General features: G+C 33.3%; 1 protein-coding gene across 1 annotated transcript in view; it reads right to left on the reverse strand.

Moving 5' to 3' along the window:
* Positions 1 to 22,768, reverse strand: part of LOC128984602 (protein arginine N-methyltransferase 1-like) — a 49,614-nt gene that overhangs the window by 21,713 nt on the left and 5,133 nt on the right. Inside the window, exons 2-3 of the mRNA XM_054403939.1 lie at positions 14,161 to 14,401; positions 2,145 to 2,380 (exon numbers count right to left, since the gene is read on the reverse strand). Coding sequence (XP_054259914.1) covers positions 2,145 to 2,380; positions 14,161 to 14,388 — 464 coding nt within the window. The 5' untranslated portion in view covers positions 14,389 to 14,401. The remainder of the gene's footprint in view (positions 1 to 2,144; positions 2,381 to 14,160; positions 14,402 to 22,768) is intronic.

Raw genomic sequence — 22,768 nt, forward strand, 5'->3', positions numbered from 1 at the left:
AAAACACACTGCTGAATCACAAATCAACAATAATTATAATTGTTATAGTACTTAGCTGCAATAAATGATAGGTAACTTTATTTTTATTTAAGTTATTTTAGGCCTATATGTCTCGGTCTTAAAATACTTCTAGAAATAAAGGCTTTCATTTGAGATATTGATAGTTTTAATCATTTAAGTTTAAGATACTGTATCGCTCAATCAGAAAACACAAATTTAATTACTGTATATCTTGGATATGGAATTTAGTTTTAGATATATTTACTCAATTCTAATTACAGTGCGTTATCCTATTTGTTTTGACCTAAGAACCTTCAGTGAAATACCAGCTTCCATTTGAATGATTGATTATTCCACTTGGTTGGAAACCAATTGGGAGGTTTCTTAACATTTTTGCAAATAACATTGAAATGGTGAGGAAATCGACCAAAGTGGATGGTGATATTCTGATAGAGAGTAAAATTTCCTACAAATTACTATTAAGCATTTCTTGAAAATACTCCATAAAGGCAGACTAAAGTTGGCTACAAATATAAACTTGGAAATATAACTTGAAAAAAAGGTAGTTTAAATGTATTATTGTTTATTTTCTCTTTTTTTTCACCTCAAATATGGAATAAAATCAAACTTTCATAATTATTTGCAAATCTACACGAATTAGGCTTTCCAACGACCCATTGAGCAACAAAATCGGTCCGGTAGAAGTTTAGATTTAGTTGTACAAAGTTTAACAAAAATATATCTAATTCAGCATTTTCTCACCACTATAAATTTGGAGGTCACTTAGCTTATTGCCAATAACTTTTAAATGGATGGAAAATCGACCAAAGTGGATGTAATATTCTGAAAGAGAATAAAATTTACTACAAACAACTACTATGCATTTCTTGAAAATACTTAATAAAGGCAGCCAAAATCTGGCTACAAATAGAAACTTGAAAACAAAAACTTGAGAAAAGCAGTTTTTAATGTATTTTTCTTATTTTTACTTTTCCCCCACAAATATTTAATAAAAATCACACTTTCATAATTATTTGCAAATCTACAAAGATTAGGCTTTCCAATGACCCATTAATTAACAAAATCGGTCCAGTAGAAGTCTAGATTTAGTTGTACAAAATTTAAAAAAAATATCCCTAACTCAGTATTTTCTCATTACTATAATTTCGGAGGTTGCTTAGCTTTTTTGCAAATAACTTTTAAATGGTGAGGAAATCGACCAAAGTGGAAGGTGATATTCTGAAAGAGAATAAAATTTCCTATAAAATGATACCATACACGTCTTGGAAATACTCAAAAAAGGCAGCCAAAAGTCGCACACAAATAAAAAGTGCGAAAAACGCCCTTTTTAATGTATTTCTTATGGAAAACATGTTTTTTTAACATAAATCATGACAAAAACAAACTTTCATAATTATTTGCAAATCTACACGCATTAAGCTATCCAACGACCCATTAATTAATAAAATCGGTCCAGTAGTACTCTAGATTTAGTTGTACAAAAATTTTTAAAACTGAATTATATATAGAATAGATATATATATATATATATATGAATTTGAATGGATGGTGTTTTTGGCCTCTAGGGACCTCAAAACGAAAAAGTAAATCGGTCCCAGTCCAGGTCTTACCATGAGTACTACGGTAATAGCTTATTCCCTATATGGGAAATTCGCTAAAAACAAATAATTTTAAAAACCACCATATTTAGGAAAATAATGAAAAAGTTACACTCCTAAATGACATGCCCATAATAGACTTCTGAGCAGATAACATCTTCAGAGACGATAAATGATTAATCATTTCATAGCTATGATATTCTTTGTCAAAATAATTAGGTACGGCTGTTTGAAAGCACTCCTAACCTTTGCTTCTGTTGTCTGAATAACAAAATGAATATGTAAATAATTTTGACAGTCAAAAACACATATGACTATCAAAGTTAAATAAATCTTCAAAAATAAGTTAATAAATAATGAGAAAGATAAAATTCAGAACGGTTGAAATATTATTTAGAACTATAGATTGACAATACTCTAAACTAAAGTTGTCTATAATGGACTTCCGTTATACTTTATAAATGCAAAAGTAACAAGCTGGATGGTTACATATTTTCAAAATCGGGAAATATTGGGATCACTTACCCCATCCATTCAGAAATGATGATGTCTACTTTCTCAATTCCGTCAGGAAGAGTGACTTCTTCAACCTTGCCTTTAATGATGGTAATAGTTTCCGACAGGTTGTTATCCTCAACTATTTGTTTGGCATACTCTACGATGTTAGAGCACTCAATTCCTATAACCTTAGCAGCACCTGCTTTGGCTGCAAACATGGATAAAATCCCTGTGCCGCAACCTATATCCAAGACAATCTTACCCTGAAAGTAAAAACCTTATCACACACTTAATCAAGTATATTGAAATGAATTGCAAGGACTTTACAAAACAAAAATACAACTTTTTAAGATTGCAGAAAATTTAAGTTCATTTATACAAGATAATTGAGTGAATTTTTTGTGGCAAAAGATTTTATAAAATAATGAAAACAATTAAATTGATAATGAAAAAAGGAATTGAAAAATCTTTCTACATAAAATTTCAGAAAGTTAAGTATGCAAAGGAAACTAAGGATATTAGTAAAGTTTTTAGAGAACAGAAAAGGAAGATTAGATTAATATTAGGGGCAGAATTTGAATGGAGCTGCCGTCCTTCATTTAAGGAATCAAAAATTATGCTAGGCCTATTTGCTTCTAAAGGGTGTCCCATTAAGAACGCTGGATTTGAAATGTTAATAAACCATATATTTTCACGCTAAATTTACAATATGAAACATGAATCCTTAAGCATAGTATCTCCGATTAGTAATGGAATATTATGTCTCGTAAGTGCACACCTGCTGCCAGCTGACAAGCCCGACATCTCTTGACAAAGTTTTCCATTACTTTTTCACACAAATCCTGTTGAATTCCATTAATGGAATGAATAATTTCCTCCTTCAGGTCTTGGATTGTTTGAGGATTATTGGTGAAAACAAGCGACTTTAAATATCCCTAAAGAAAGTATTCACACTTTGTTAAATCGCACAATCTTGCTTAGATGAATGTGTCCTTTATCGCTGAACAGCAAAGTTGTTTGAAACATGTCATTTTCATCTTGATTTCCAACCACCCAGTTTACAAATTCAAGTCGTTTGATGGGATCTCTTGTGTGAGTTGAATTTTGTAAGGGAACATGTGAAGGTTTTTTACCAAAATTCTTTGTACTGTGCTCCGAGCTAGGCCTAACTGCTGACTACGCCGACGAATCAATGTTCTTGCATTGTCCTCTACACTATCAAGTACAGCCTCAATATTTTCAGCGACAAGGGAGTGGCCTGCCCGACTGCACACTGGTCTTTTAATGTCCAAAACTGAGCCAAATTCTTCGAACTTAGAAATCAATCTTCGGACAGATGACTCATTTGGTGCATTATCCCGGCCGAAAATAGTGCGCAGCTTCCGAACCGTTTCAGCGAAACATTCCCGGTGCTTGTAGTGCACTTTAACTATGACCATGCGTTGATTCGTGTAGCGATTCATGACTACAAATGGGACCTAATACTGATAACATCGCTGATAATTTGGGAATTCCTATTGAAATACAGATAAGGATAAAACGCTCCTGAAATCCGGCGTTCTTACTGGGACACCCTTTATGTAGGCCTACATCTATGAAACAGTAATTTTTGTTTATTTAAATAATATACGTTAATAATACCCTTTTAGCGAATTTCCCTATAGGGAAGTAGCTATTACCGTAGGTGGCACGGTAGGACCTAGACCCGGGACCGATTTACTTTTTCATTTTGATGTCCCCAGAGGCCAAAAACACCAGTCGTTCAAATTTTTATATATGTATATATATATATATATATATATATATATATATAGACTTATATTAAATACTTAAGTAAATAAGTACAACTGAGCACCCTGAATATTATATTTTATAAAAAGAAGTGACATGTTTCGGACATTAGTCCATTTTCAAACTTCAAAATACATTAAACACTTAGCCGTTGTTTATATAGTTGTTTGTAAATAAATATGATTTATATATACAGATGGTTTATAGAACTAGACAGGATTTGGAAAAACTTTTTTGTTACTGATTATTTAATTTTAAAATTTGGTCAAAGATTGGGTTTCTTGAAGGAATTTGGCTATTTAAAATATGATTTGGATTTTTTAGATTTTCTTCGTATATGAAATATTCTTCAGTTGAATCCATTTGATTTCCTTTGTTTAAAACTTTTAGAATTTTCATGTTGTTTTTTAAATTTGTGTAATTGTGGTTGGTCGATAAAAGGTGTTCAGCAAAGTTTGATTTCATGGATGTTCTGTTGTTACTCGTAAGAGCTTGAATGTGCTCTTTGAATCTAGATTTAAAAGAGCGTCCTGTCTGACCAATGTAGAAGTGTTCACAATCAGTGCAGTCAATTTTGTAAATGCCAGATTTGTCATAGATGTCTTGATGTTCTTTATTTGTATTAATGTTATTTGCTATCATATTGAAAGCATTATTTTTTGTTTTAAAGCCAATTTTGTATTCAGAATAATTTTGAAAAGTTTTTCTTGTAGTCCTGTTAAGAGTTGTATTGAATGGGATACTAATGAATTTCTCTTTCTTCTTTCTTTCTTTGTTGTGTTCTTGATTTTGATTTTTCTTTCTTTTGATGTTTTTAATCATATTGTAGATAATGTTTTGCTTATATCCATTTCTTGATGCTAAGTATTTAATTTTGTTTAATTCTATCTCGTAATTTTTCTTTGTCATTGGAATGTTCAAAAGACGATTTAGCATGGATCTGAGAGCAGATAGTTTGTATTTCCAAGGATGGAATATATGTCTAATTCTATGTTCTAAATGTATGTCTAGTTCTATAAACCATCTGTATATATAAATTATATTCAACCTTCAACAAACAAACTTCAACCTGGAGGCGAGTTAGCGTAGCGAACGAGCTAACCTGAAGGCAAGTGAGCGCAGCGAACGAGCTCCAACCTAAAGGTGAGTGAGCATAGCGAACGAGCTCCAACCCAAAGGTGAGTGAGCGTAGCGAACGAACTTCAACCTGGAGGCGAGTTAGCGTAGCGAACGAGCTAACCTGGAGGCAAGTGAGCGCAGCGAACGAGCTCCAACCTAAAGGTGAGTGAGCGTAGCGAACGAGCTCCAACCCAAAGGTGAGTGAGCGTAGCGAACGAACTTCAACCAGGACGTGATTGAGCGATGCGAACGAGATCATCTTGAAAATTAAACGTAACGGTACTTTCTTTCCATCGGTCTGTCTTAGGGGAAACCTATAACTTAGGCGATACGAAGTTCGCCGGGTCAGCAAGTATATATATATATATATACTTCCTTGAACGCGATAACTTGAGTAATTTTTGTCCGATTTTGATGAAATTTGGTTTAAAGGTGTAAAGCGGGATAAACTTGAATGAGTTCGCGAACCAGCACGATCGGACCATGGGAACGGGGCTTTACGGGGGGTTTTATGGGGTAAAAATTGGTTTTGCTCACTTTTGACCCTCAAAACACAAAATTTCCTGATTTCTCTTTAGACCTTTTTAAAGAGCTTAAAAAAACAAATAATTTAGTATATAAAAATATTTTTGTTCGATTATTAGTAACGGAGAAAATTAAAAAAATTGTAAATTTAAAATTCCCATGTTATTCTTATGGAGAATATTGTCAAATGTTGTAGTTTGCTTGTTTATGGATATATTTTTATCAAACTTGGCAAATTTATTTATTTTGTACTAAGCTATCAATATTTAACTCAAAAACACACTTTATTAGTTTCCTTGTAGCAGCAAACCTAGGTACTCGTTAAACCTAATGTTATTAAAATATATTTAACTGAAAATCAATTCAGACAAATGGAAATTCGCTTAGTCGGCAGGTTTGCTGCGGCGGGGGTATTTGATTAATTCAGACACACTTATAGTAATACCCAAAATCTAAATATTCTAAACTAGCCTATCCAATCCTTGTGAAAAACCCCCTATTTATATGGGGATTCGCCTTCATAATAAGATGCCGGGCTTTCAAAAATAAAATCCTACATACCACAAAAACTTTTTAAAAAATGAACCATAGAACTATTGGTAGAAAAAAAAACGTATATTACTCCCTGACAGATTTCTTGAAAGACTGTTAATTGACAATCAAGTTAATTAAGTAAATGGCTTTTTATAATTGTTTTCATTGTTTTTAAAACATTTTTATTTTTTATTACAGGGTTGCCACCATAGTGGGATGATAAAATTCATGCAGAATTCATGGTTTTCATTGGTAGTTTAAAAAAATTCATGGTCGATAAGTTTTGCTGATTTCATAAACTGACGTTAAAGAGGCAGTTTCTTTGTGTGTTACTTTAGAATAACCTTTCATACTTGCTTAATATACAACTTTTTTAGAGTGATTTATTAACATTCAAAACAAAGTTGAAAACAAAACTGGTCAAGCTGAGATATTGGAGAAGAATTGTAAAATATATTAGTCTAGGTCTAATTCAGTCTTTTCACCGGAATAAAACAAAAATCCCACTCACTCAGCCAAAAAAAGTCCTGTTTTATCCCCCTACATAATTGTCATAAAAATGTGCATTCTGATTCAGGCCTATCTTATTCCACAACGTACTAAGATATGATGGTTTTATCCAAAAAGCTAAAAAAAAAACAGGTATCAGAGTCTGTAATTCGGTTTTATTGTGCACCCCCGTTTCAATTCCGTGCATGGTCTAAAACTTCTGTTTTTGTGATTTAAGTCCCTGTATCCCTTTTTCATACACGGGGTTAGGCCTACTAATGATTTTTCGAACCATATTCAGTCCTCGAGAAGTCTCAGCTGACATCAGCATCTTTGGATGACTTGGAATGAACCAAGCAATTGTTTCCTGATCGTGGAACATGTTAAATAATCATCTCGTAACATTATTTTAATAGTGTTCGTTTCTATGAACTGTAAATATGAAATATTTTTTATTTGGAAATTTTAATGGTATTGGTTGAATAATTGTTGATTTTGAAAATTCATGGTCCATTGGAGAAATCCATGCATAATCCATGCCTTTTTTCATGGTCACAAGAATTCATGCATAATTCAAGCTTTTCAAGGTTTTCATGGCTGGTGGCAACCCTGTATTAGCTCGCTTTCTTGTCCGGTTAAAATGTTGCAACCAATTTTATACAAACTTCCCGATGAGCTAGAGACTTGAAACTTGAAACATAGCTCACAAATGGATGACAATGCAATATTATATAATTTTATTTTCATACTTCCCTTGGGCTACGCCCCATAGGCTTGTTTTTATTAGCTCGCTTTCTTACAAATTTTGATATCAATTTTAAATTAAGTTCCCGATGAGCTAGAGACTTAAAACTTGAAACAGCTCACAGCTCACAAATGGATGACAATGCAATATTATATCATTTAATTTTCATATTTCCCTTGGGTTATGCCCCATGGGCTTCCAAATTTACCATGTTTACATTTTGAAAGAATGTAAATATATCAATTAATTTAATTCAGCTGTAAATACTTCAATTTGACAGTTTGAAGAACAGAGGTTAAGAGGTACAGGTTCTGCTCCCGAGATATTCTAAAAATATAAAACATAAAAACAAGCATTTGAAAGTAAAGATAAAACATCTGATTAGAGATAATAAGGTTATGGTTATGTATTAAACAGACATATAATAGCTATTTACATTACAAGTGTGAGCGTTTTTACATCAGGCAGGTGAATGTTGTTGCATATTTCTCCTAAGTGATGTAAACACGCTCTTGCGTAGCGTTTAACGTACAAGATTTTACCTGACCCGACAATATACAGGAGGTTACGAACAATATTTTTCATTATCCATTTCACTCATCTTCTAACAGTAACGTTCATTTACAAACAAAAGCTAGGTTAGGAAAATTCTTCAAAGCATAACAATAAAATTCAAGCGCACAGCTGATTTCTAGCGTTGAATTTCGTTGGCTCCATAGAGGTATATATTTTTTTAAGTTAAGCACTCAATGTTATTTAAATGGGTTTCATTATCTCACTGAGTGAGTTTTTTCAACTTTACATCACTCATGAAGTTAAAAAAGTTGTAAACATCTCGCTTGGGATAGGGAAGTTTAACATGGCGGGTTAGGTAAAATAGATTTACCTAACCCACCATGTTAAACTTCCCTATCCCAAGCGTGATGTATACAACTTCATTACTTCACGAGTGGTGTAAAGTAGAAAAAACTCACTCGGTGAGGTAATGAAACCCATTTAAATAACATTGAGTGCTTAACTTAAAAAATATACCTCTATGGAGCCAACGACGTTCAACGCTAGAAATCAGCTGTGCGCTTGAACTTTATTGTTATGCTTTGAAGAATTTTCCTAACCTAGCTTTTGTTTGTAAATGAACGTAACTGTTAGAAGATGAGTAAAATGGATAAGGAAAAATATTGTGTTCCTCCTGTATTTTGTCGGGTTAGGTAAAATCTTGTACGTTACACGTTACGCAAGAGCTTGATTACTTCACTTAGGAGAAATATGCAACGAGCTTCCGCTCGTTGCACAACATTCACCTGCGTGATGTAAAAGGCTCTCAAGCTGTGGTTTCCTAGACGCGTAATAGATGCGCAGCGGTTTAGATGCGCTGCGTCTTTTATCCAGGTCCCAAAACGCAGCTGCCGTGAGTGGTTTCCTAGACTGAGTACAATACACACGGTTGGTGCGTAACATAACTTCATGGGAGAGATTACTAGTGGCTACTATGATATCATACGATGATTTAGATAATGACATGGATATTTTGGCATTAAAAGCTTTGAAGAAGCGTAAGCAGTGAAAAGTACATGATTAGGAACTGTACGTAGCCCTCTCGGATCTTTTAAATGTAGTGTTAAAGCAAACATGTCAATTTAAAATGTAAACAATAAATCTTAATTTACCCTGTCCAACTTTGCTTTTACTGTTATTATATTTACCTATTCGGGATTTACCAAATCGATGAAAATACCTTTTATAACTGCAATAAGCATTTTATACTTATACGCCAACCCCGTAAGAAGTTTGGGTAGGCCTACTATGCTAGTAATTAATATAGGCTTATTACTAATATGTTCAGGAGTTCAGAAAATAATTATGGGGGCTCTTATATTTGGGAGTTGGTGTTGTGCTGACTTGAAAAGAATATTTGTCAACATTAGGGTTATTTACTAATAACAACAATAAGAAAATATGTGAGGACAAATTGACCGTAGGGAACATGTAACAAGGGAATTCAATATTAAAATTACACGTTATGGGGAAATTAACACTACATAACGATTGATATAAAATATAATACTATAAAATTTTAATTGTATAAACAAAGTACTTCCATAATATTAGGAGAGACAAATTCAATTAATTTTTCATCGTTATTGGAGAATTCTGCCTTCTGTACAAAATTACTTCCATATGCATTGCACAAGACATGTCTAAAACGAAGCGTAACTCAGATTTGACTGCTCTGAAAGCAGTCGGTAAAATACGCAGCTATTGGTGCGCGCGTATTAGATGCGCGCGCATTAGATACGCAGCCTTGGAAACCGCTTACACGAAACTCCATAAGACGTGTGCTGCGTCTTAGATGCGCACACGCAGCGCATCTATTACGCGTCTAGGAAACCACAGCCTCACTACACTTTTGTAATGTAGCCTAAATAGCTATTAACACATTTACACATTAAAGACTAAAAAGTAGAAAATAATTTATAAATAAAAATACTTTTTAAAAATGCCACGTTTTTAAGTTTTTTCTTGGTTAAAGCCCTTGTTTATCACAACTGTACTGTTCCTGTTATTACTGTATTTTGTTTTTTTACTTTTAATTTTAGTTTTTTTTATTTATCTATTGACCATCTGTTCACCATTGCTTTTGTAATGAAGAATGTTTTTATGCAACAAAATACTTATTTTATATACTATACTGCTGTTACCCATGGGCTTCTCCCCGTTTGACTTCATAAGTGATAAGTGTTAATAAAACTATTGATTGGTTAAGTTAAGCTGAAATAAACAAAACAGAATACAGTAATACAAACAAATAATCACACCTGATTTTAATAAGGTAATAAATTGAAAGAACAACATACAAATAAGTACAGCTGAGGTATTTTTAACATAATGTATATGGAAAGTAGTGATGGTCAAAACCAAAAATTTCAAATCTCAAAACCGAAACCGAAACTTTAAAAAATTGAATCCCGAATCTAGAATCTCAAAACCTAACCGCGAAACTTTTTTACTTAGCTGGTTACAAAGGTCAAGGTTACAAAAAATACACATACAGTAGACCCCCTCTTAACCGACCCTAATGGGACCGGACCTAGGTCGGATGACTCAAAAGGTCGGTTAAAACGGGTAATCCCTGAAATCATAAGATAATGAAGTGCTATTCATTTGGAATTATATAATCATTATTTTGAAGCCATACTTGCATTATTTATAAAATAAACTACTCGTATCTCCTTTTTCGTATTGACAGAAAAGTCACAAATAAACACAAAACACGGTTCAGTCAAATAGGCCTACTTTCAGTGGAATATATATAATAAAATAATATATATAATACAATAAAAATTAATCAATAAAAATATTTCAATACCGTAACTTTAGTACTGTAATGTATTAATTGATACAGAAAGAACCTTTTGTTGAAATTAAAGATGCAAGCAACCATTTTGTTACAAGACAGGATGTTTATAACCTCTCAATGGAGGCTCCAGGCACAAAAACTATCTTGACCTTTAGTTGTAAACCCTCTTTCCCTGCCCTCCCTACAAGCTGTGTTGTTTCTGTTTGTTTATTCCAGTGATAAGATAATCAGGTAACGCACACTTTATGATGTTATAAATTTGCCGTACAGATAACAAATCAGATCAGATGTGCTCGCACTACGAATGATGATGACAAACTGACAATAGGCTATGCTATAATTTTTGCGATCAATACAAAATAATTTATTCTTAGTCATATCCTGTGGAGATAAGCGTACGGTTCAGTTCTCATCGCCCAGCGTGGGAGCGGAAATGCCGAGATTCCTAGAAAGCGGCGGTTAAACCGAACTGCTCTCAAAGCAAGGTCGGTTAAAACAAACTGTATTATTTTACGATCGAAGGCGGATAATCCGATTATCGGTTAATACGAGGTCGGTTAAGAGGGGGTCTACTGTAATCATAAAATGTTAAGTATACAATCATAACTGAAAGAGATCAACTCCTGACCATGACAAAACATAAATATGTGAATGTGACTGATAATCTTAAAACCGAATACATCATTTTTCATAAACAACCAACAAAACAAATAATTAAACTTCTAACACCAACATAAACATGAATAAATTAATTAGAACATTTAGTGGTCAATATTTCTTTGTGTTTAGTAAATATTGATGTGAAACTGAATTGTACCAGTTATAGTACTTAAGATACCTTTTGAAGTTCAGAATAAAATTTACTTGTTTCATTACTGAATGGTAATGTTTGCTCTGTTGCTACCAGCTTGTTTGGAAACAGTGTTAACACGTTGGGTGCTGATGACGGGAATTCCCGCCATTGCTTAACATTGAAATAAATGCAATTTTCATGTTCAAACATGTCAACGGCACTTTAAGTGTTAAAAAACAGTAACAATGGCACAAAAAAATGTCAGCAGTTTCAAAAATAAAACTGCCAAAATCTTCAATTTCGAAACTCTTTGTGATCGAATCTCGAAACCGAAACTTTTCCTAAGTTTTGATGGTTTTAAGATTTGAGATTCGGTTTTGACACATCACTAATGGAAAGATCCCTTTAGAAAGGAATTACGACCTTAAAGGGTAATTTATGGAATAATGGAGTTTTGCGCAAGGTTTCTCGTCATGACGAACATTTTAAGTATATGGTTTATGGTGTTGCGACTTATAGTTTTCTCAAAAGTTCATGGGTACTTTTGGCTTTATATATAGAAGACTTACCGTCTTCAGGCAATCCATTGCTTTACTTAGTGTACAGCTGTTTTGGCTTTATAAAGCCATCTTCAGCACTTCTTGATAGAGGTTATTTCATAATAAATATGTGAATGTCCTTTTTCTTGTCAACTTGTTACATTTTAAACACGAAAGACAAAACATAAACTTTGGTAGGCCTACTTGTATGTCGTGACATAACCTCACTGTGACATGTGCTCAACTGACAGATAACAGACAACAGGCAATCTTGATGATTTTGTTCTTGTTAAAGGAGCATCAATGCCTTTATTGATATCCTTATATATAATACGTGAAGGCGATTTCTACGAAACACTACTCCTCCGTTAATAATGGACGGATTTTTACAAACGACGTGTCAAAATTAAGTATTTTTTGTGTAGACGCCCCCTTTCACCAATTCCTGTAATAAAAGGCCTCGGGCTTTACTCCATAGGCCATCAAAATACCAATGTATTTCTCATGAAGAAAAGATTTTGTTTATTTAAACAGACAAATAATTTGTATTATTTGCAGCTGTTCATAGTAAACACATGATACAAACTGACAAGAGCATTCGTTTTCAGAGTGAGTTTGTTTTTAGCTTCAAAAACTGGAGTGGATTGAGTTGACTCTTTTAAGTCATCGGAAAATATGAATATTATTCGTTTTGAAATAACGCCTGTAATACTTTGCAATTGCTCGAATTCGAGCAACAGGTGCACTAGTCATATTTATTGCATGTGTGCAGAACTTCCAAACAGTCTTCAAATGGTTAATAATCATGCCCTGAATCCCTGATGTGTGCTGCAAAGTTGGATCATTGAAGGCTGGGCTTAGAACCAATTGATTTAATGTGCTCTTTGTATCTTCAACTTAAATTTACACCCTGTTTGGCCTATATAGAATGAATCACAACTGCCACATCGTAGTTTAAACTCCTTGTTTTTCTATGTCAGGGATTTTTACTTCTAGAGGCTTTGGCACTTTAGATAAGTTGTTGTTTGTTCTAAAGGCAACTGTTACAGGAGTATTCTTGTAAACTTGGTTAGCTAGTTGTTCGGCAGTCTTACTATACTCTACTGTAACAAATGTCTTGACTTTTATCTCTTAGGGGGCTTTGGCTGAATATCTCTATGCATTCTTTCTATGAGTAAGGTTTTATCGCCGTTTTGCTGAGCAATATATTTAATTGTTGTGAGCTCTTTATCTTTGTCTTCTTTGGACAGCGGTACTTTAAGGAGGCGGTTAAGCATGAATTTAAATGCTGCAGATTTGTGGGAACGTGGGTAGTTTGAGTCAGCGTTAATAACTTAATCGGTGTGAGTTGGTTTCCTGTAAATGTTAAATTTGTGGTGCTGTTTCATGATGGTTATATCAAGATAATTTATTTTTTCTTCCTGCTGCATTTCTTGAGTTAACTTTAACTTAGGATGTAGGCTGTTGTTTATGTAGTTGCTGAGTATGTTTTTCTGCCTGTGTTTCCCTTGTACAAACATATGATATCATCCACATATATCTTCCAGTAAATTATTTTATCATGGCACTTATTGTTTTTAAGTATGCGGGTTTGTTCGATGTTCAGGAAAAGCTATGCTAAGATAGATGACAATGGGGATCAATGGCTAATCCCTCTGTCTGGCTATAATATGACTTTTCAAACACAAAATAATTTTGTGACAGGACTAGTTGTGTTAAATTGAGGACTGAGGAGTTCCTTTATTTGGATCTTCTTCAGCGTTTCATCTGATATATAAGGATTTTTCTTCTTTTACCGGTCCTAAAACTGTTTCACTTGAGTCTACTATCATACTCTTTATCTTGCAGCATTTTTCTTCAAAGCTATTAGATTCATCTAGAGCTGCAATAGTGTTTGCAGCTATAGACTAAATTCTCTCCTCCCACCCTCCAACCAAATGGAAATTTAATTATTGTTTCAGCAGAGCATGTAAAGTATCTTATACGCAGGCCAGGTTAATCTTTTAAGTACGGTACCTATATCTGTAAATATTAATTGTTTGTTTATTATGTCAGCTAAAAATTTGTTTTTTTTTATATCCGATACCTTTAAGCTATTGGTAACAAAACATGACAACATTAGTACTATTTATTACCAAGAAAATACTCACTTTAAAAAGATGCTTGTTGTGATACATAGAGTTCCTATATGTTAAAGTACGGACTTCATCTTTTAACATTTCCTCATGAATTCCAAAATGTGCATAGGAGTCGAAATAATAGTCTCTTGATGTCATTTCATCAACTTTTACTTCTTCTTTCATGCCATCACATTTGTCCCCATTGATTGCAGATGTGGGGATGATTCCATTTTCTGAGGTAACTTCCATTGTCTCCATATCAATAGTGTGTCTGTAAACAATAAAAATAATATAATATGTATAAAGTGGACTAACATCCACAATAATTTATTAAACAAACTCGTTTCTTTTCTACATGTCTTTTGTGATTTCAAACTAGGCAATTCTAAATATTCAAAAAAAGCTTGGCCTAATTCAAAATAGTTGTATCACAATACAAGATCTGATTACAGACATTAAAAAGACGTAGAACTGCCAATTTCAAGTTATTGCAGGTGAAAGACTAGTAGTTAATACAAGCTGTGTGCCCGTTCTACGGACGGGGATCTTGTAGTCAGTTGAAACCCTAGGCCTATTATATTCAGATCAACAGATGGATTGCATATTAAGTGTGCAGTTTTCCAGATATGCTTGCAAACCTATTATAGGAATACTCACAACATTCAAAAACACAATATCTGATAGTTTCAAGCCAACCCAAATGCTTAGCAATCAAATGGCACCTGGATATAAATCTTTTTTGTTCTATTTGATAAGCAATGATTAACTCAACATTAAACTGGTTCTTGGGAAAAGTACAGATACCGAGAGTCGTCGTCGAAATTTGGTTGTGGATGATTGGGTAACGTCAGATGGGGCTACTTTGAACTGTGGGGCTATTGTGAACCAAAAGTAAAAATTTGTTTGACTCTGTGTAACACACATTAAATCTGTCATATCCTGCATCTAATACACATTTTCTAATTCCTTGGTTTATTATTTTAAGAATATCCTAAAGTTTAGTTCAATATTGTTTTTAAAAAATAAAAAAAATGTTAACTGAGACCACGTTTTTTTAATAAAAACAAACCCACACAAACTCTTTCGCATACACAAAAAATTAAAAAACAAAATCGTAACTATCTTCTGAGATCGTGGCAACATCTGCAATCTCCCAGTATAGTGATTTTTTACTTGACACAAAAGCATTTGAATCGCCGTTGTTAATAAGTGGAAACCTTGATTTGAGGCTTCTGGCGCCAATGATTTAAAAAATGTAAGTTTCCCAGGCATGTACAACACTGATTCTCTGTCTTTTTTTCCGGTTATCAAAACTGAAGTACAACTTGAAAAAGGTCGCCGGTTCGATCCTGAGATTTGTCAGTAGCTTAAATATCAACCCGCCATGTTAAACTTCCCTATGCCAAGCGAGATGTTTACAACTTTTTTAACTTCATGAGTGATGTAAAGTTGAAAAAACTCACTCAGTGAGATAATGAAACCCATTTAAATAACATTGAGTGCTTAACTTAAAAAAATATATACCTCTATGGAGCCAACGAAATTCAACGCTAGAAATCAGCTGTGCGCTTGAATTTTATTGTTATGCTTTGAAGAATTTTCCTAACCTAGCTTTTGTTTGTAAATGAACGTTACTGTTAGAAGATGAGTGAAATGGATAATGAAAAATATTGTTCGTAACCTCCTGTATATTGTCGGGTCAGGTAAAATCTTGTACGTTACACGCTACGCAAGAGCGTGTTTACATCACTTAGGAGAATTATGCAACAACATTCACCTGCCTGATGTAAAAACGCTCACACTTGTAATGTAAATAGCTATTATATGTAGTGATGGGAGAATCGAATACTTTAAAGAATCGAATACAGTGAATTCGTAGCCTCCCCTGTATTCGAATACTTTTACGAATACTTGTATTCGAACACCTTTGAGTATGCAAAGCATGGAAAATGAGTGTGTAATTCTTTTTTCATATTGCAACCGATCTTTTGGCCACTGTTATTTCGTTTTACAGTAATTAATTCATTAATATAATTTATTCAATGTAATTTTAAATTATACGATTTTTAAAAGGTACATTTATTTTGACTTATAATTATTTCATGGTCAGTTACAGTCTTATTAATGTATTATTTTCTATTATATTAACTAATTAATATCATCTTTAATAATATGTCTTATTCATTTGTATGGATAATTTAAATCAGATATGCATGTTATTTTGCCATGTAACTATATAAATCGGTTGTAGTTATAATAAATTATATTCAATTGCCCTCTACCAGTAGTAACCTAATATTTTAAATATCCAATATATTCTAAATGTTAACGATTAATAATAATCTTATGTAAATTATATGGCTAATGGTTAAAATTATAACGAATAGATGAAAACAAATGCTGCAGTAAAAACATTAAATACTCTTACGAATGCTAAACGGATTAGTAAGATATTCAAAAGGGAATTCAGTAGTTGAAAAAGTGTTGAATACATTTTTGAATCCCCCGAATTCGCTTTCTAGATTCAAGAAATCCTGCAAAATCTGAGGTCAAGAGTATTCACAAAAAAGTATTCGTACGAATCTGAAGTATTCGAATCTACGAATACTCGGGCTGTATTCGAATACTATTCGATTCTGTATTCGATTCTCCCATCACTAATTATATGTCTGTTTAATACATAACCATAACCTTATTATCTCTAATCAGATGTTTTATCTTTACTTTCAAATGCTTGTTTTTATGTTTTATATTTTTAGAATATCTCGGGAGCAGAACCTGTACCTCTTAACCTCTGTTCTTCAAACTGTCAAATTGAAGTATTTACAGCTGACTTAAATTAATTGATATATTTACATTCTTTCAAAATGTAAACATGGTAAATTTGGAAGCCCATGGGGCATAACCCAAGGGAAATATGAAAATTAAATTATATAATATTGCATTGTCATCCATTTGTGAGCTGTGAGCTGTTTCAAGTTTCAAGTCTCTAGCTCATCGGGAACTTAATTTAAAATTGATATCAAAATTTGTAAGAAAGCGAGCTAATAAAAACAAGCCTATGGGGCGTAGCCCAAGGGAAGTATGAAAATTAAATGACATAATATTGCATTGTCATCCATTTGTGAGCTATGTTTCAAGTTTCAAGTCTCTAGCTAGAAACAGCCTGAATCGCTTCCTTTATTTGTCCTTTTCCTAGACTCAGTGTAGCCTATTGTGCATTCTTGTAAAGGGCAATTATTGTTATCAATTATCAATCAGTGGGATGGGCATGTCACCTAGGTGTGTTTTTATGATATTTCGGTTACCGGTATTTGGTATTTGTTATTCCATCTTTTAGAGCTTGGTGTCGTTTAATATGCAATTTTAAATGCTAAATAAAAGGGTAGGACTACTTGATCTTTTTTCATAAAACCAATCATTTTTTAGCAATTTGAATTTTTTTTTATTGCCGCAATTTTAAAATTCTGAATTGGATAAAGATAACTTTTTCCTAACATGGGTCTCTTCTACTTTAACATGTACATACTAAGTTTCACAAGTAATGATCAGTTGGAACAGTTCAAAGATAAAAATGTTTGTGTTAAAAATACAAAATGGCGGACACTTAATGAAACAATTTTGGAAATTATGTTGCTTTTGATTTTCTCTTTATTTTAACCCGTAGAACCTTTTCTGGAGTTTGAGTGTTTACTACGGAACACAACAAAAGGTGAGCGAGCGCAGCGAACAAACTTCAACCAGTACGTGATTACCAGTACAGCGATGCGAACGAGTTTATCTTGGAAATAAACGTGCATTTGACATAAAACCACATTAGGACAGGACGACGTCTGTCGGGCTAGCTAGTAATAAATAAGTAGGCCTAACTTATTCACCGCAAAGTTGTTTTTATTTAGGGTAGGTCTACAGTTCAACAGAGAGCTTGCAATAGCCTATATTGTCGGATTAAATACCAATATTAGGCTAATCCTATATTGATTTTTATTCGGTTTGGTAAGTTATATTGTTTCTAATATATTATTTTCCCCATGTAATCATTGGATAGAGTTACAATCTGTTAACGCTTAGGTATATTGATGTTCAATAAATGTAAACAGTACATTTAGTAATTATCTATATTTACTTTTTTATTGATGTTTAATAAATGAAACTATCAATACTTTTATGTAACCAAAAACTAAATATATTTATTAACCGTCTAGTACACGCACCGTGGACTCAGAGTCCGCACATTTGAAAAAGCATGCCGAAATAAGTTAATCCGCGAGCTAATGACATGACGTGCCATCTCCCTTTCTACACTACCTTTAAAAGGAGAGTGGTTTTGTTTTGTCCGTCTTAGCGTCAGTTGGCCCTGAGCTATAAGGGTGTAAAGTTAGGCGTGTTTAAGAGGATGAAGAACAGGTCGCCCAGTGATTGACTGATTGGTTTTCAACAGGACATTTTCAATTTGAATTATTTGTAACTATTTTGAAATTTATCTATATCTATTTACATATATATTTGTAGGTATTATATGAAATTTTGATGCTTTATGAACTTTATTAACTTAGGTAGGTATATAAAAGAGCGTTTTCAGTAAGAAGTAAGACACGGAATGCCAGTCCGCGCGCGTGTACTGGTGTTACTATTAGCCGCGCGCGTGTACTGGAGGGTAAACCATTAACAAAACAAACAATAACTAAAATTTGGGTTTCCTTGCAGTAGTCAACACAACAATTAGGTTTTACTGGATGCCTAAAATGTTATTACAGGTTAATCAGTCTAAATCACGTTTACCCATTTCTAGATTAACCGGAGATCTAATATTTGGCACGATTATAGGTCTTGCGTCCATTTTGAAAAGTGAATTTACAATAATAACCCCCCACCGAAATATCGACTTCCCCAAAGTATGGGATCTTAAGTTAACGGCAAAATTTGAAAACGCCCCATTTTTAAAATTGAACCCCCCCATAAATCCAAAATGGCGGACATCTAAAAACAACAAAACATATTTTTTTGAAATGGCTATTATCTCGAAAACGGTAAGAGTTAGAAACAATTTGATGGGTAATCGTAGGTTCGGAATAACATTTTCTACTAGACACTATTATGCGTTTTTTGAAATCGCACTCATTCACCTTCATAAAACGCTCTTCTTTCAAAATTTTGTAAATTTCTTTCAAATTTTTAACGGTCTTCGCTATTTTTTTGTACCTAAATAATTCTTTTTTGCAAATATTATTAATGCTTTGTATCTTCCTTAGTTTACTTTAAATTTTACTCATTACATGTTTTTTCATAACTTTACTCCTTGACCCCAAAACTTAAGTTTATTGTCAAAATTTTAAGGTTTTTTACCACTTTTACGAGCCCCATGTTATTCTTATGGAGAATAACATTGAAAGTTACCGACTATTGTAAGTCCATCCGAACAGTCTAGAAACTTGCTAGGGACATGGAATTTGGCAGCATTGTAGAATCTGATCCCAAATTATTGGTAAAATTTCCAAAAGTAATATTTTCAAATTTTAACCCTTCTAAAAACTCAAAATGGCTGACAGCGGAAAACGGCAAAATAGGTTTTTTTTAACGGCTTAACTCAAAAACGCTAAGAGCTAGCAAAGATTTGAAACAATTTTCATGGTCAGGAATTAAATTTTCTACAAAACCCTTTCATGTGTTTTCCAAAATTTTCACCCCTTCACCCCTAAAAAAACGCCCTATTTTCAAAAACAAGTTATTTTCTGCCAAATTTTTATTGGTTTTCGCTATTTTTCCGACCTATAGTTTTTACAAATATTATTAGGCCTAATGCTTTATTGTATTCTTCTTAGTTTACTTAACATGTTAATCCTTGTATATGTTTCCATAACTTAACTTCTTGACCCCAAAATTTTTAAATTTAATGTCAAATTTGAATTATTTTTCCCTTTTACTAGGTTATAACTGATTCTTTACCTATTCTATGGGCGCAAGGTTATGAAAACTATACACAGTTTATTGTATAAGGGCTATCCATAATGGTATGAATATAAAAGGAACATTAAAAAAATCCCCCCCCCCAAATTGATTTTCTCCCTTAGGCCTATATAAAAAAATTTAGGCAAAAAATTTACGCTAAAGATAAAAAACGTGAATTCTGACCATTTTTGTGTTGTAATAGCCTACTCATTAATGAAATCAAATAAAAAGTTTATATTTCAAGAAGCTACTAACTAATAGATTAGGATTAAGAAAATAAATCCAGTTTTCATTGTACTTTTTCATAAAATTTATTACAAACTTATAAAATTCTACCAAAATCTGTATTTTTTCCCTTAATTATTCTTTTAAAAGTAAGGCATATTTTTTGTAAGAAAAGAAAAACTTCTTAGTGTATTGTGAGGACATGTTTGAACTCATATTTAGTCTAAATCACAATTCCTACCTGCTGACGTTTCTCACTCAGTAATTTCTTTACTTTACTGTAGTCCGCGTCAATAAGACCAATATGTCTGGAACTAACTGGAAATGGTGGTGTTTTTGATAATTTGATTTTAAATACACTTTTGTTAGACATAAATGTAACACTCACTTCATATTTTAATTCTTTATTTTACAATATTATTCTTGTATCATTGTTTTTACTTATTTTTATAACATATGTTTCTATTTTGTTTGTACAGTATATAATAACTGCACTACACTGTATTGGGTTGATTATATATCAATTGGGCCTTAACATACCGCCCGCCAAAAGAAACATTTTCTTTTCAATAAGGAACATTTACAAAATTATGTGATTAAGTAGTTACAACATTTGCTTGAGCTGAAACTGATGACTTGCTCTGCTTCTGTAGAAAAATTCACTTTCTTTTTTATTCCAAGTATGATGTTTAGATGTATTGTGTAGCTTGGGTCTGTGAGAAAAAATTGGGCCAGTGTCTATACGAGGTTTAGCATTATAGATCCGGCGATAGTGACTGGACATATTCTGATACCTAATAGTTTGAGCTACACCATTTTTTGGATGGACTTTGTTGTTGTTCATTCTTTTCATAGCTTTGATCGACGACTTCATGTTCCCATACGACTTTCCAATCTTGGGATCTTCGTTTTTAAAAGGGAGCGGAACTATGTATCTTCCTTCCTGATCCCGTTTTACAGCATTACAATAGATCATCTCACATTTTTCCTCTTCAGGGTTAACTGATGCAGGGACTGGGACTTCTTCTAATTCACAAAAACGTCTAAGTTGATCATCTAGAGAATGTTCAATGGTTGCAACATTGGAAACAATAGATGAAACCTGGGCTGCACTTTACTTGACGTCCTACACTCATTCGATTGTTTTTTTCGATTCGATATTTTCATTCGATTGTTTCATTCGATATAACTATCGTTTGGTTAGTTAGGTTAGGTTAACCTTACCTAACTAACCAAACGATATATCGAATGAAGCAATCGATTAATCGATGTATCGATCGATATTTTCATTCGAATGAGTGTAGGACGTCAAGTAAAGTGCAGCCGAAACCTGGTCATATGGCTGTGTTTTGCCATTAAGATCAATTGGACCCATCAAAATATATCCAAAACTACTTTGGTTAAGGAATGGGATAACCTTTGGGAGCAGGCATCCGCCCGCCATTCATTACCTCAGGGTACAAGTCTACACCCAACAAAAATTCAATTTTTCCTGGTGCGTCAAAAGTAGGATCTGCAAGTTCTAAATGTTTGTATTGGTCTTTGATACATTCTGGAAGGGAGGTAGAAGGCATTTGAGACGTAATTTTCTTCAGAATCACAGCATTAGTCTGAAGGCGAAGTTCAGAATCAAAACGAGGTTTCAGAGTGCACGATACAACTATTTTAGTAGATAAAACAGTAGATTCTGCAATACCAGATTCATGTTCATTGAATTTCTTTCGAGGAAGGCACAGGCGCTGACAACAATCTTCAGTTATAAAGGAAGTCTGAGATCCAGAATCAATCAAAGTTCTAACTGGTTGGAATTGACCTGATCTATCCTTTATATGAATTAAAGCAGTTCCTAACAAAACTAAAGAAGACCTAACACTGCTGCATGAATGCAAGGGACTTGACTTTCAAGTTTTTCAGCTGGTTGAATGGAATTTTCATTAGGACCTACTTATTATTCTGCCTTACCCTAACCTGAGCCTTGTTGGTTAGGCCAATATCATCATTATGTAGTAAACTGTTGTGTCTTGCTCCACATTTAAAACAGCTAGTTTTTGAAGTACACTGATTTAGTTTATGCGAGGTCCGTAAACAATTAAAACAAGCATTTTGTGTTTTAATCCAATCCCTACGCTGAGCAGGAGTTTGTCGTCCAAATTGTTCACATTTATAAATTGTGTGAGCTTCCTTGCAAAATAAGCACATTACTGCATTGAGATTAGATACACAGGCTCTTTGATGAAAATAAGGCTTATTATTAGTGTATTGCTTATACGGTTTATTTGTAGAAACTTCTGTCACAGAAGTTTGAACGGTTTCAAGAGCTTTACACTGTTCATCTAGAAAACTCAAAAATTGGTCAAAAGTAGGCAATTCAATATCAGAATGTTTAAGTTCAAAATCAGTGCGCATCTTATGATCGATTTTGCAAACAACACTGTGAAGCAAGAGAAAACTCCATTGCTCAACA

Source organism: Macrosteles quadrilineatus, unplaced genomic scaffold, assembly GCF_028750875.1.
Source record: "Macrosteles quadrilineatus isolate MER2022 unplaced genomic scaffold, UCM_ALF_1.0 Scaffold_2__2_contigs__length_208266976, whole genome shotgun sequence".
NCBI lineage: Eukaryota > Metazoa > Arthropoda > Insecta > Hemiptera > Cicadellidae > Macrosteles > Macrosteles quadrilineatus.